The sequence below is a fragment of the Cynocephalus volans genome, chromosome 5, assembly GCF_027409185.1.
Source record: "Cynocephalus volans isolate mCynVol1 chromosome 5, mCynVol1.pri, whole genome shotgun sequence".
In the NCBI taxonomy this organism is placed as follows: Eukaryota; Metazoa; Chordata; class Mammalia; order Dermoptera; family Cynocephalidae; genus Cynocephalus; species Cynocephalus volans.
Genome location: NC_084464.1, coordinates 37287000 through 37301194, shown reverse-complemented (window position 1 = coordinate 37301194; position 14195 = coordinate 37287000). Strand labels below are relative to the sequence as shown.

Genomic DNA, 14195 nt, shown 5'->3' with positions numbered 1-14195 from the left:
ATTACCATGTTGCAGTTATTATTGAGTTGCACATCAAATCCCTACGAGCTACAACAATTGTGTTCTCAGAAGAAAACAGACCAAATAATAATAGAAATTTAGACAAGGTTTCTAAAGGCATCCCTGAAAGGCAGATTGGAAGCGATAAAAACTTTCTGAATGTGAAATTTCTCTGGTGTAGCTGCTTTTTAAAGTTACCTTAAGAAAAAGCTGGTCTTAGGTTACGCTACCCCACCCCTAGAACTTTAGAGACTTTTTTCCTACCTTATTTCGGTGGGTGAGCCTGTAGGCAGGTCTTTCTATTTTGAGTGCCTTGTAACTTTATTCCAAATACCTTTCCTAGTCTTTCAACCAGCTCCTTACAAGGGCTGTTATCTCTTTACCTAGTGGCAGACTCCCTACGTAAGCAGCATCTAGGTACTGTAGGCAGAGTTCCTATCACCTTTCCCATTCTCTAAATCAAACGCAACAATAGAAGACATTTTTTCCTGAAGCAGACTTCTCTTTTGGCCTTCTAAATAGAAATCAATCATTCCTTTATCAGTGGCAACCTACCATACATTAAGTACATTTACAGGTTTACCATTGAAAATGAAATTGATTTTTACTTGAATTCTTATATAAGAAGTTATTCTAAAACTTATAAATGAAGATGGAAAAGACACACTATTCGATTTTTACTTACATGTGCATCTGTTCACACACAAATCTATAAAACATAGTAGCTATGATATAAAATGCTATCATACACAGTCACATAATTTCATTTCCCAAATAACAAAAACCACAAACCTTCAGCTGTTCATCTACAACTCTTGTGACTTCTCCAGCCATTGATTCCAGGGTCTCCTGAATCGGACTGGATAACAAGCCACTGGCTTCCGCCCAACACACACCACCAACATGGTATAAATTTGGTAATAACTGTAAGAAAAATAAAAAGTAACCTCTATAACTGAACAAATATTTCATAAGCACCAAAGTCACTGCAGAGTTAATGAAAAGGGTCTGGAAATAGTAGGGCTAATCTATTCTCAATCAAAGGCTTTTTGCACAGATTAATAAACTGAGGTCCAGAGTCTTTATAAGCATTCACTTTTTTATTCAATAAATCTTTACAACCCTAAGAAACAGTAGACTGGGATTTGGAGACCTCCACTTGTCCACTTCTGTCATTAAGCAGTTTTGAAACCACAGGAACAATACATTATCCTTTCCTGCCTCACTGTCCTCATCTGGGCTATGAGAGTTTAACTGTTTTCACTCACAACACTTTTGTCACCAAAAGCATTAGCAGTTTGCCACACTCGGGAATTCTCCAATTATCTGCATACACCAACTGCATGTCCTACAATTCAATTCTGACTCTATCTACCTGGAGATAGCATTAGATCCCACAGGTGAAAGGATCAGTTCCACAAGAGTGTCCCCACTTTAGATGCCAGTCGTAAGTCCCAGGTTGTCACTGGTACTTCTGGTCACCTGGCTATAAATTCAAGAGGTTCCCACAACCCACTTCTCAGGTTTGATAATTTGCTTGAATGATTCAGAGAACTCAGAAAAACATTTTACTTACGTTTAATGGCTTTTTATAAAGAACACAACTCAGGAATAGCCCCACAGAAAAGAGGCATAGGATAAAGTATAGGGGTTGGGCAGTGTGGGGGTCTTCCATGCCCACTCTGAGTACACCACCCTCTTATCACCATGATGAGTTCACCAACCCAGCTCTCTGAACCCCACTATTTAGAGATTTTTACGGAGGTTGTATCACATAGGAGTGACTGATTAAATCATTGGCCATTGATGACTAACTTAATCTCCAACCCCTCTCTCCTCCCAGGAGGTCCAGTGGTGGGGCTGAAAAAGCTGATGCTCTAATCACATGGTTGGTCCCCCTGGTAACCAGCCACCATTCTGAAGCCATCTAGGGGTCACCCATGAGTCACCTCATTAGGGTAAACTCTGGTGTGGTGGAAGGGACTTGTGATCAATAACAAAAGATGCTCCTATCACCCCTATCACTCAAGAAATTACAAAGGATTTAGGAACTCTGTTTCTGAAACGGGGGACAAAGACCAAATATGTATTTCTTATTGAATTACAAAAGTATTTGAAGAATCCGCACAGCTCCTCATACTCATGACATTCAATGACGGTGTGATTCTCACAGCAGAACCAGAACAAAATCCTAGATTTTCTGGCTCTCAATCCTTCCTCTACTAAGACACACATTGAAGACCAAATTCTACTGTGAGAGACGCTTCCTTTTAAGGGTGACAGCTTGGAATGAAATTTAAACTACAGCTACCCCTCAGTTATTCAGGGCCCAATTACGTCCTTTGTAAATCCCATTGGCCTTCTGCTTTTTATTCCACATCTTGGTTATCGGTAATTACCATGGGTACACAAACGAGGCAAAGACTAATTCAGTTCACTTGGCCAAATGTTAGTAACACTGGAATTGAGTAAAGAGGTAAAGAAGTTTGGAACTAGTTTCTAACACTGAATTTTAAAAAAACTTTCTTATCACATCAGATTGTCACATAGCCTGAAGTGAAACTCACTGTTTTAGAGTTCTTCGCATCACGCATGAGCCGTTCTGCTGATTTCAAGTCTTCCTGGATGGCATCTCCCCCACAATTTCGTAAGGAGTTAAGATGATCTTGGACTTTCACACATATTCTGTCAATCATCTGCTCCAAACCAGAACCATGACAGCAAGTATCCAAGTCAGCACAGCCAATATTCAGAAAGAAGAAAACAGAGTGAAGGAGGATTAAAACCAGGAAACACGGAATGCATGAGGATGAAACCTTCTAACTGGAATCTCTGAGGATGCAGCTTATAGCCAACTGTTAATGTAGTTTAACTACTCATGTAAGAAACCTCTGGCAATATTAACTCCAAAAAAACATGTAAGGCATTTCGGTCCCCTTTCCTGCCTTAGGAATTGCAGCATGTAGAACAAAAGAGAACACCTCTTGATGATTCAGAATCTTGTAGCTTACTCAGTGACACTGCTAAATAGTAACACTCCATAAACTTTTACTGAGTACCCTCTATAATGACATCGTGTTAGGTACTGAGGAAACAAACGATGTGCAACACTGAGGCTGTTGAGAGGACTACAAAATGATGTCCGTGGCCAGTTGGTCTGAAAATCAGAACATCCCCTGGAAATTGACTTTTTTTTTTTCAGTATTTTTCTAAATATATTTAAGAGCCACCAAAAAATTTTAAAAGTAGAGATTTCATTGTATTAACAGAGGTGACACTGAAGTTAAAAACATCTAATTTCTATTTCAATAAGGTCCTTCTCCCAGGTTATATGCACCTGAATAATTTTCAGTTGTTCCATGAATTTAAATATACAACCCATAGGGAAGTGATGATCACTATGGTAGATAAAAAATACTACAGAAGGGTCAGATTATGCTCTGCTGTATTTGTGTTTATACAGAGAAGCCTGAAGAAAGCTAAAAAGTCTGAGGAGAAAGATAACCAATGTGGTTTAAAAAGTTTCTCCAATATTTTGATCAGAGATGCAGGTTGTCATGATTCTTAAAAATTATTAATTCTGCAGAGACCTTACATGTCAAAGGTCCCACCTCACCCAATAATTCATTTGGCAGAGGAGACAATCTAACGATACTCCTTTTTAGTTAAATTCACACTTCTCTATCTTTTTTGAATTGTTTGGTATCACAACTACAGACATGCACTGCTTCACGAGAGGGATATGTTCTGAGAAATGCATCTTTAGGCAATTTCATCGTTGTGCAAACGTAACAGTGTACTTACACAAACCTAGATGGCATAGTCTACTACACACGTAGGCTATATGGAGCAGCCATTATAATCTTATGGGACCACTGCCATACATGCAGTCTGCCATTGATCAAAATGTGGTGCATGACTATATAGAAAGCCAAATTTCCTCCATAAATTCCAAAATAATAGATACTTTACTATACCACTCAGAAGACTTAAGGTCTGATTGCAGAGCCTGTGTCTACTTGCTGTAGTACTGTCATCTCTCTTTTGTAAAATCAGGTTCGTGTCTACCCCATCTTCTTTTCTAGTGTATTATGAAGACAATCCAGTAGAGTAACACCACTTGAAGCACCTATTCTGTTGATAAAGGGTCAGTAATGCCAATGTTGACGTATATTAAGAGCAGCTCCTATAGCTGTAAAATGTTTGAGCTACGTAAGTGAACTGTCTTGAGCTCTACATAGGAAAAAGAAGTTATATGAATAATGCTTCCCATATCATGTTCTCTATCTCACTAAAATCTACGCCAGTAAGTAAGAATCATATCTTAACTTTCTGTGTTTACACAATGCCCTGCATAGAGCTAACTATGTTTTTAAAAAATCTTCTTAATTGACATGAATTTCAAGTCTTCTAACTATTGCATTGATCTGGGCTTCCTGAAGCAAAAACCAGTCAGCAATAATTCATATCTTACCACGAATGAATATCTAATTTCAAGACACAAATAAACCACATACTAAGAAAGGAACTAATATACATCAGGGGACACAAAAAGCTAATTTGAGAGGCATGTGGATATGGCACTATAAAGTTGATCATTTTTAATAATCATGAGAGACCAGAGATACTCCTGAAATGTATGCCATTAAGCATTCACCAAGGAGAGATTTAAATGAACTCAACAAAAGTGGTCTTCAAGTGGAACATTTTTTAGCCATATCCAAAAGAAACATAAATATTCAGTTCTTCAATTCAACTAAGACATAAAATCTCATGTCTCACAGGTTCTTCTGAACATCCATTTACTAAAGTTTAGCGTAGCCCAACAGATCACATTCAGATGCTTTACCACAAAAGAGTTCAATGCCCAGAAAAGTTAAGTTACTGACTTAAGATGACATAAAATGATTGTGCACAGAGCAAATTGAAAATTGTGAAAAAAAGGGCATCAAGGTGTTCGTCAGTTCATAATTTAAGTTCCTATGGTACATAAATGTGCAAAATAAAGGAGACTGCATTCTGAGCGACTATAATCTTTTGGGTTATCTCACTGGAAGTTCTCATAGTAGATGAATACACTGGGGCTCTTCAGTTTAACCTCCCTACTTTGCCCTAACCACCTAGTGTTCAATTTTTCTAAAGCAACTCAGAAAAGCTGTTGACTGTCACAGTCAATGAGAAGCTCATTTCCTCCTAAGGAAATGTACTCCGTCATTTTTGAACATGGTCTTTATTGAGTCCTAATCTGTCTTATGTCCTTCCTACAGGTCCCACACCTTCCCCTTGAGAACACCCTGAACAATCCCACTCTCTCTTCCATGTGACAGTCTTGCACATATTTGAACACAGCTTTTTTCCTGAATTTTCTTTTCTCCAGAATTAATATTTCCAGTTCCGTTTACCATTCCTACAATGACACAGTTCTGTGGTTCCTGACGCCTATGCCCCCATGTCACTTCTCTGAATTCTCTCTTCCATCTAGGACCTCATGAAGTATGCCCCCTTAATAAAATGGATTGTAACACAGGAGGAGTGGACTGGTAAGCACAGAAGTGAACAGAGCTATCACCTCCCTTACTGCAGAAAGTATATTTCCATTAATGTGGTATGAGTCAAATTGGCTTCTCTGGCAACCATGTCACACCACCAACTCATATCCCACTTGCTGATGACTATTTAGGCTTTTTCAAATATATTAGGCTGTTCCACCTAAGTGCTGGACTTAGAACTATTAGCAATAAATGCCATCTTTGGTTGCTCACAATTGGTTACAACTGTTCTCAGTCCCAACAAATATCTTACTCAGAAAAATTTCATCTTCCTCCATGTCTATTTCTTTAATTCAAGAGAAATATACAGAAAACCTGGCACTGGAGAGATACGGTCCTGAAAAACTTAAAAACCTAGAAGTGGAAAGAAATATTCACAGTTAACAGTAACACAAGATAGAAAGTGCAACCTAATATAACATACACAAGGACATGTACATTTACTCTCTTCATTGCTGAATCCCCATTTCCACAACAGTGCTGCCATATCACAGACCCCTTATAAGTGTTTATTCAATGATAAATGAATGACAGAAACTTCCAAAAGATTTCAGAAAAAGAAGGGATCACACCTACCTGAGGTTAAAGATAGCTTTTAGCTGGGTCATGAAATATTTCTACAGATTGAGAAAAGAGAAGGAAATTTTAAGCAAAAGAATGAACACAAGCAGTGGCATATCCAGACACTCAGAACTCCTATTTCCTGCTTAGGAACAAAAACACCTATTTTAGAAGGAGATCGATTACAACAATAGGTTAAGGCAAGACGGTGTAAGAAAGCAGAAGGAGACATGGAAGATGGGAAAACTGGTTCTTGCAGTTCTTGAAAAAGAAGAGGTAGAAGAGAGTTAGGAAAAACACCTTGGCAAGAGGGCTGGCTGTAGAAGGAAAAGAATGCTACAAAGACACATCAAAGGTAAATGCACAGGGGACAGTGGCCGCCAGAAGACGAAAGCAAATAAAGAGCCCAAGCTGACTCTGTGGGTTCCACCCTCAGTGAATGATGATGTCACAGAGAAATGACAAAATCAGGAGTTCAAAAGGATGGGTCTGGTCTCAATGACCTTGATATCTCAGAGGGCCATATGGGTGGAGATGCTGAAAAAGTAATTGAAAAGATAGAACTCTCTGGAAAGAAACAGGCACTGAAGTGTTAGAGCCAGCAGTCATCCACAATGAGAGAGTTAAAATAGCAGAAGCAGATTAGATAGGCAAAGGAAAAAAACACTAAGTACAAAACTTTGAAAAAATGCTACATTTGGGAGATGAAAGAAGAAAGAATTGTTTAGAGAGGAGACAGACAAGACACAAGAGTGGTAGAAAGATGTTCAGAATGGCACAGTGTCTAATGAACTGATAAATAAGTTTTAAGAAAGATGAGGTGGTCAAAAATAATGATGGTAATTTTGATAATAAAAATAACAGCAACAAACATTAATGTTTACTGGTGAGGAACCAAATACTTTGCATGCATTATCTCATTTAATCCTCATGGCATGGCACCTTCTGAGACACATACTATCATTCATGCCCATTTTACAGATGAAGAAACTGAGGCTTAAAGAATTACTAAATGACTAATATAAGTTCATACAGCAGAGCCCAGATTTATATCTGGACCATCTGATTTGAGAGCCCAAGTTCCTAACTGTACTACACTGCCTCCTTTTATCAAATGATAAAGAAGAGGAGGCCCCTGGACTTAGTGATGAAGAGACCACTGAGACAGTCATTTCAGAAGAAAGATAGGGACAGAGGTCAGGTTTCAAAAGGTTACAAAGTGGGTGTGAAGCAAAAACAAGTTATGACTTCAAGTGAAAAATGTGCACATGAAAGAAAGGAGAGAGAATATGCTGAGGGAATTAAGCAGTAAAACTGCATTTTTTGCTTTTTTCCTTAGGGTAAGAAAAATAAAAAGAAGAGCTTGGCAAGCAAGGAATTCTGGGCCTGTTTTTACAGATAAAGTTTTATTGTAACAGACACATTCATTCATTCACATAGTGTCTATGGCTGCTTTCACTCTACATCATCAGAGTTGGGTAGTTGCAACAGAGACTCGATAGGCTGCAAAGCCTAAAATATTTACTATAAAGCTTTTTACAGAAAAAGTTTGCTGACTCCTGATTAAGAGGTTTTATGAGGTGGGAAAAAAGGGATCAAGAGTAGTGGTGGAGGGCTGGCTGGTTTGCTCAATTGGTTAGAGCGTGATGCTGATAAGATAACACCAAGGTCCAGGGTTCGATCCCTGTGGCAAGCCCCCCCACCAAAAAAAAAAAGGAGTAGTAGAATGTCCAGTGTTGAGTCTTATAAAAATCCTTCCTAATCAAAGTCAACAGACAAAAACAAATACATGAACAGTTAGGAGATCTCAATGTTTCATTAAAACATACTTTAATTATTCAGTGTCACCTGAGAATTATGACTGGCTATGAGGTTGGCAACGACATTAGTCACAAAGGGTCTATTCTCTCTGTATTCAGAGTTCTGGAAACTTCAAGGTAAATCCCTCCTAAAGTGCCTGAAATGATTAAAGTCTGAAAATTGCTCATCATAATATCCTAAGAAATCCCCACAGTGAAAAGGTGGCAATATACCTACTACATAATGACTCAAATAATTCAGAATGATGCCAACTATGCAGAATTAAACCTCTACTCCTGTGTGCAATTTCCTCTCGATTGAGAAGATGAAACATACTTTTAAGCATAAGTATGAAAGATTGCTGCAGTAATTTTTCCGGATGGGCAAAATCCCCTCTGAGTTAGGAAAAAAGTTGGAAAGATATTGTATTAGGAAAAGAAGACTGCATTACAGTAGTTCATAAAGGAACACAAGGAAAGTTTCAGTTTAACTTTCAATGCTTTTAATGGTAAATACTAAAACTAGGAAATAGCAGTAAACCATAAAGTACTAAGCTAATATTAGTCTCTTGCAGGAAAAGAAATTAGATTTTCAAGGCACTGGTAAAGGCAAAATAAGGTTTTTCTTTCTCAAAAGTCCTGCTACTTCACTAATAACTTTTTTTTTTTTTCTCAACACATACTGGTTTACTTTTTCTTATTTAAATAATACATGTTTACTGTAAAGCCTTCAAACCATACCAAGAAGTATGAGAGGAAAACTCGCCTAATCACACCACCTGAGATAACCATCATTAACATTTTGATAAACCTCTATGCAAATCTATGCAGTCATCCATAATTTACCTAGTTAGAATATTATACATAATGTGTTTATTATGGATAACTTTCTTTCATTCTCTTTTAAGAAAGAACAACAAAATATTAAATGATATCTACACAAGGTAAGAAAATAGTGCAAACCATATAAACGGTATAAAATGACAAAAATTTCCCTACCAGTCAGTTCCTTTCAATCTATAGAGATAATCACTTTTGAAAACCGTCTGCTTCTTTAATTCTTCTGGTGGCTTCCACTTTAAATTTAAACAGCACACTTATTTTTATGTACTGATTTATGAATTACAGAAAATTGCTGCTGATTCCATGAAATAAAAACTAAAAAAATGTAGCATGCTTATGCTACCACCCAACTTTCTCCCTCTTCGACTCTTAATTTTTGTTTTGTTACTTTTACATTATCAAGATTTTCATATTTACATCCTGTTATATAACAATAATTACATTTTCCTTTCTTATCTAAGTTGATATCAAAACTCCAAACCTTCTAAAATGTAGCTACAAAATTATGATTATGGGCCTTATGTCATGAGACACAGCTCAAAGTAGACTGTCCCAGAGCAGTGATTTTTTAAAACTGCCTTTAGCTTTTACAACTTCTATGATATCATTTCTGCTACAGTTTCCTACTTACACCTCATACTGTGTACTTTCTTGTTTGGGAATTTCCTCAAGTAACTTTTTTCATACGGTGTATGTGGGGGTAAAATTTCTTAATCCAAAATAAAAATTATTATTATTAGTATTATTTATTTATTATTATTATTTTTTTAAAGATGACCAGTAAGGGGATCTTAACCCTTGACTTGGTGTTGTCAGCACCACGCTCTCCCAAGTGAGCAACTGGCCATCCCTATACCTAGTCATCTCATCAATCAGATGTGAGGACAGAATAAAAACAAAATAAAAATTATGTTTATTCTGTCCTCACATCTGATTGATAAGATGACGAGGTATATAATTTTTAGTCCAAAATAAATCTCCTTCTGAATTTAGATGGCATTACCTTGTTTGCTTCTAGTAACTGGGATGGATACTAAGAATTGGTTCTAGATACCTTGGCAAGATAGCCCATTTATTCTCTCTGGCACTCTTTAAGATTTTTTTCTTTTGGGCCGAGCCCGTGGCGCACTCGGGAGAGTGCGGCGCTGGGAGCGCAGCGACGCTCCCGCCGCGGGTTCGGATCCTATATAGGAATGGCCGGTGCACTCACTGGCTGAGTGCCGGTCACGAAAAAGACCAAAAAAAAAAAAAGATTTTTTTCTTTTGCCTAGGTGTTCTGAGATTTCACCAGGATATATCCAGGTGCGAGTCTTTTGCACATTTATTCTGATCAATTCCAATGGGTTATATCAACCCCAAGACTCATGTGAAATGGTTTTCTATTATTTTCTGCCCTCTGTTTTCTCTCATTTTTAACTTCAAAGCTCCTATTAGAAGTCTATTGGTCATTTTGAATCTATTTACCATTTTGACTTACTTTTCTTTCATATTTTTCAACTTTTGGTCCTTTTACTACATGTTTCAAAGATTTTCTCCACTTTTCTTCCAGAGGAATAGCTTAGTTTGTGTCCTATCAGTTTATTTAATTCTGTATTAGTTATCATATTTTTAATTTCTAAGCATTGATTCTAGTTCTCCAACTAACTCCTTTTCATAGCAGCCTATTATTTTATGAACATATTCCCTCAAGTCCCACTGAACTTATTAATTACAATTTTTTTAAAGTCCTCTACTGTACTCTGAATTATCTGAGCTCTGTTCTTTTATCGTGCTCTTTCTTTGACACAGTTTTCCTCAAATATTTTATGATCCTTGTTTTTAGTTCATTTTTTAGAGAAAAATATTCCACATTATTATTATTATTATTGTTGTTATTATTATTATTATTATAATTCTTTGTTTCCCCTGTAATATTGGGTAGAGAGAAGAATGAGGTAAAAGAAAAGCACCTCAGTTTCTCTTCAGCATTTATGTGCTAATTAATATTCAACAAACTTAATTATTCAGAAGAATTTGGGAATTTGTATCCTACTCTTGGACATGCAAAGGCATAGAGAGAAAGGAACAGAATGTCTCCAGAGTAGCAAATTTGATCACCTTCCCTCACATTTTATTATCTATAATCAAGAGTTCCTAATATTTGCACATAAATCTAAAATACATTCTTACTGACAATCTTAAAGGGCACAAAACCAACAATTAAAAGTACATATTTAGCATTAGAATTAGCCTACATTTTCCTCCCTTTACATCTTCCTTCAAACTCTCTTTACATTTGTTGTCATTTTCAGAAGCCAGTTCTTACTGTTGCATTGGGAATGCCTCAAATGTGAGAAGTCCTTTGCTCTCAGAAGTGTCAGCTGAGAGTAAGGAGGAGAAAGCAGCAGGTGCCCCCTTACCTGCTGGGTGGTGCTGGTGACAATACCCTGCTGCAGGCGGTAGGCCTGCTCTTGAAGGTATTTTCTAGTCTCGTGATTCCGGAGCAGATAGTTTTCTATCTGGAAATTAAGCACATGGATCTCTCAAGAACACATTTCAACTCAGCAGAGCATAAAGTTATACGTGAAACAGTCAGTTGCTGAACTTAAAACCAAAGCACTAAGATACATATCCTACCAGTGCCTTGAACCCATAAAACATATGGAATGGGGAAAGTGACTTTCCTTGTGATTTAGTATTGGTGTTTTTGGTTAGAAATTTAACTTTCTGGTAAGTGAAGTCATTTTTATGTGACTCAGTAGCTGACAAAGATAAGCAAGTGTTTACTTGCTTGCAGGGTTAGAGACCCCACCTCGTGACTTTTCATCCCTGTCCTGCATGCAGTCTTTAATCCTTCTCTTGAAGGAGTTTTTAACTACCAAACAGTTAAGAAGCTAAATAAATACCCCCAGATGATACTCTCTGAACCTCTTAGCCTTATTCCAGTTGAAGAATCCACAGCTCTTAGAAAAATCTTTATCTTAGAGGAAAAAAAGAGAGAATAGCTACAGAATTTGAAGGACACAGGCTGGTACACCTCAAAGACATATGCTAATTTCATTAATCCATCAGGTTTTCATATTTTCTCAAAAGTAGGACTGATTTCGGTAAAATTATATCAAATAAGAAAATGGATTTGCCCAGAAAATAAGAAACCTGAAGTTGTTTGACAACCTGTAATTTATACACAATCCCCTGTGAAAAATTCAAATGGACAAATGATAATTAGATTGAAATAAAGCAGTTAAGAACAACAATATGCAGTGAATATACACGAACAAAAAATACAGGGTTAACTGTGGGGAATGATGAATACCTATAAAGATGTTTTTTATTTGAGATGGGTAAATTGTGCCTTTTTTTTATTTTTATTTTTTTTTACTTGCTGTTTTTGTTTTTAATAATACCACTTAACCATATGGCTTTTAATTTGTCACTACAGTTCCCTGGTTAAGAACGTCTAATAACTGAAGTTCTCGGTATTATTACATTTTCATTTTAATTTTCCATATGCTAAAATCACTACCACTTAATACCAATTAGGAACAATTAAAATATAGATGATAATTACTATCATCTCTGGAAACTATAAAGCAGAACAAAACGTACCTTCCTGCTAAATATAAATGAAGAAATTACAAAAATGAAAAGATCCCTGCAATGAAACATCATTAAAGTGACACATTAATGCCTTGACATTATATTACATTAACTTTCTCTTGCTGCTTCCCAAGAAGTGGTCTCTTTCCAAGGTGACATTACCATCAATGTAAAATTTCTTGCTAGGAAGATTCTTGCCTGAAATATGACAAGCACACACCACCACCCAGCTTCGGATCCCTTTGCTTTGTTTTTTATCTTTTTACATTTGCCCTTGCAGGGTGCTGGCTGTGACCCAGGTCTGAGAGCAGTCTCCTTAATCAGGAGGTCACACACCCAAGGCTGGCCCGTGCCTTTCTGGACCTTCCCCAGGTGCACATGGTGTGCTTCACAGACTTAAGCCAGAAAGGAATTTTTTTTAGGAAAATAATACCCAAAGCTTGTTTCTAAAAATCAACTCAAGAGGAAGAAAGAATAACAATTTCAAGTGTCTTTAGTGTCACTCATGTACACATCACCACTGAAATTATTCATGTCTTAGATGAACAAGGGAAACGTTCCTTGCAGCATCATTCCAGACCAAAGACAGAAAACCGACCTCCTGAGGGTTAAGGACTGAGGGCCAGGCTAAGGTCAAATGGAAAGAGAAGGGCCAAAATGATTCATTGTCAAGTTCATTGGGTCCCCTAGACAGCAGAGGGCGAGCTGGGAGATTGTCTAGGGCCAGTTAGACATGTGCAGTCTCACTGCTGAAAACAGCAGCAGCACAAGAAACAAAAGCCTGGTTTTAAATAAAGAAATATTATATTAAAAACAAAACCCAAACTTATTTTTTTGAGTATGGAATCACAATATTTTTTCTTTAGTAGAGTAAAAGTAAATAGCCATATTTCTTCTAGAAGACAAAGATCTATCTGTTAAAGTAAAAACCTGAATATATAAGAGCACAGTATCATAAGAAAAATAAGTATGAGCTTTACACTCACCAATTTTTCATTAAAAAAGCACAAATTTTACAAATGTTTGCATCTTTGTTTGTCCTTAGTTTCCACTTACTGCACTTACTGAACTTAAAAATTACTATTTTTAATTTTCTGACCTGTAAAGTGTCTTGATATAGTAAGATTAATATCTATCACGTTTGTAACTGTTTTCTACTGATTTCTCATGTTCTTTGCTGCTGCTTTTATCTTTCCCTCTTTCTACCTTCTCTGATTTTAATTAAGCATTTTATATGATTAATTTTTCTTCTCTCTTAGCATATAAATTACATTTCTTTAAAAAATGTTTTTAATGGTTGCCCTACTGTCTGCAATATACATTTACAAATAATGCAAATCTGGGCCGGCCCTGTGGCTCACTCGGGAGAGTGTGGCGCTGGGAGCGCCGAGGCTGTGGGTTCGGATCCTATATAGAGATGGCCAGTGCGCTCACTGGCTGAGCGTGGTGCCGGTGACACCAAGCCAAGGGTTACTATCCCCTTACTGGTCACAAAGAAAAAAAAAAACAAAAAACCCAAATAATCCAAATCTACTTTCAAATAGCATTGTATCAGTTCACAAGCAGTGCAAGTGCCGCATAACAGAATATCACCAATTCCCCATTCCTGTCCCTTATAATGTTGCTGAGATTCATTTCATTTATCCATATACCATTACCTCCCAGTACATCATTGTTATTACTTTGAAGAAAGAGTCATCTATTAGATCAATTCACAATAAGAAAAATAGGATTTTATTTTACCTTCATTTATCCCCTCTCTGATGCTGTTCCCTCTGAAAGGGAAATCCATAAATGCAGATCCAAAATTCTAACCTCTAACAATTTTCCTTCTCTCTGAAGGACTTCTTTTATCTCTTGCAAG

At 36.9% G+C, this 14195-nt stretch overlaps 1 protein-coding gene across 1 annotated transcript in view; it reads right to left on the bottom strand.

Annotated features, from left to right (window-relative positions):
* Positions 1 to 14195, bottom strand: part of CARMIL1 (capping protein regulator and myosin 1 linker 1) — a 171405-nt gene that overhangs the window by 65612 nt on the left and 91598 nt on the right. The window contains exons 24-26 of the mRNA XM_063098227.1: positions 11152 to 11250; positions 2568 to 2696; positions 793 to 924 (exon numbers count right to left, since the gene is read on the bottom strand). Of these exons, the coding sequence (XP_062954297.1) occupies positions 793 to 924; positions 2568 to 2696; positions 11152 to 11250 (360 nt within the window). The remainder of the gene's footprint in view (positions 1 to 792; positions 925 to 2567; positions 2697 to 11151; positions 11251 to 14195) is intronic.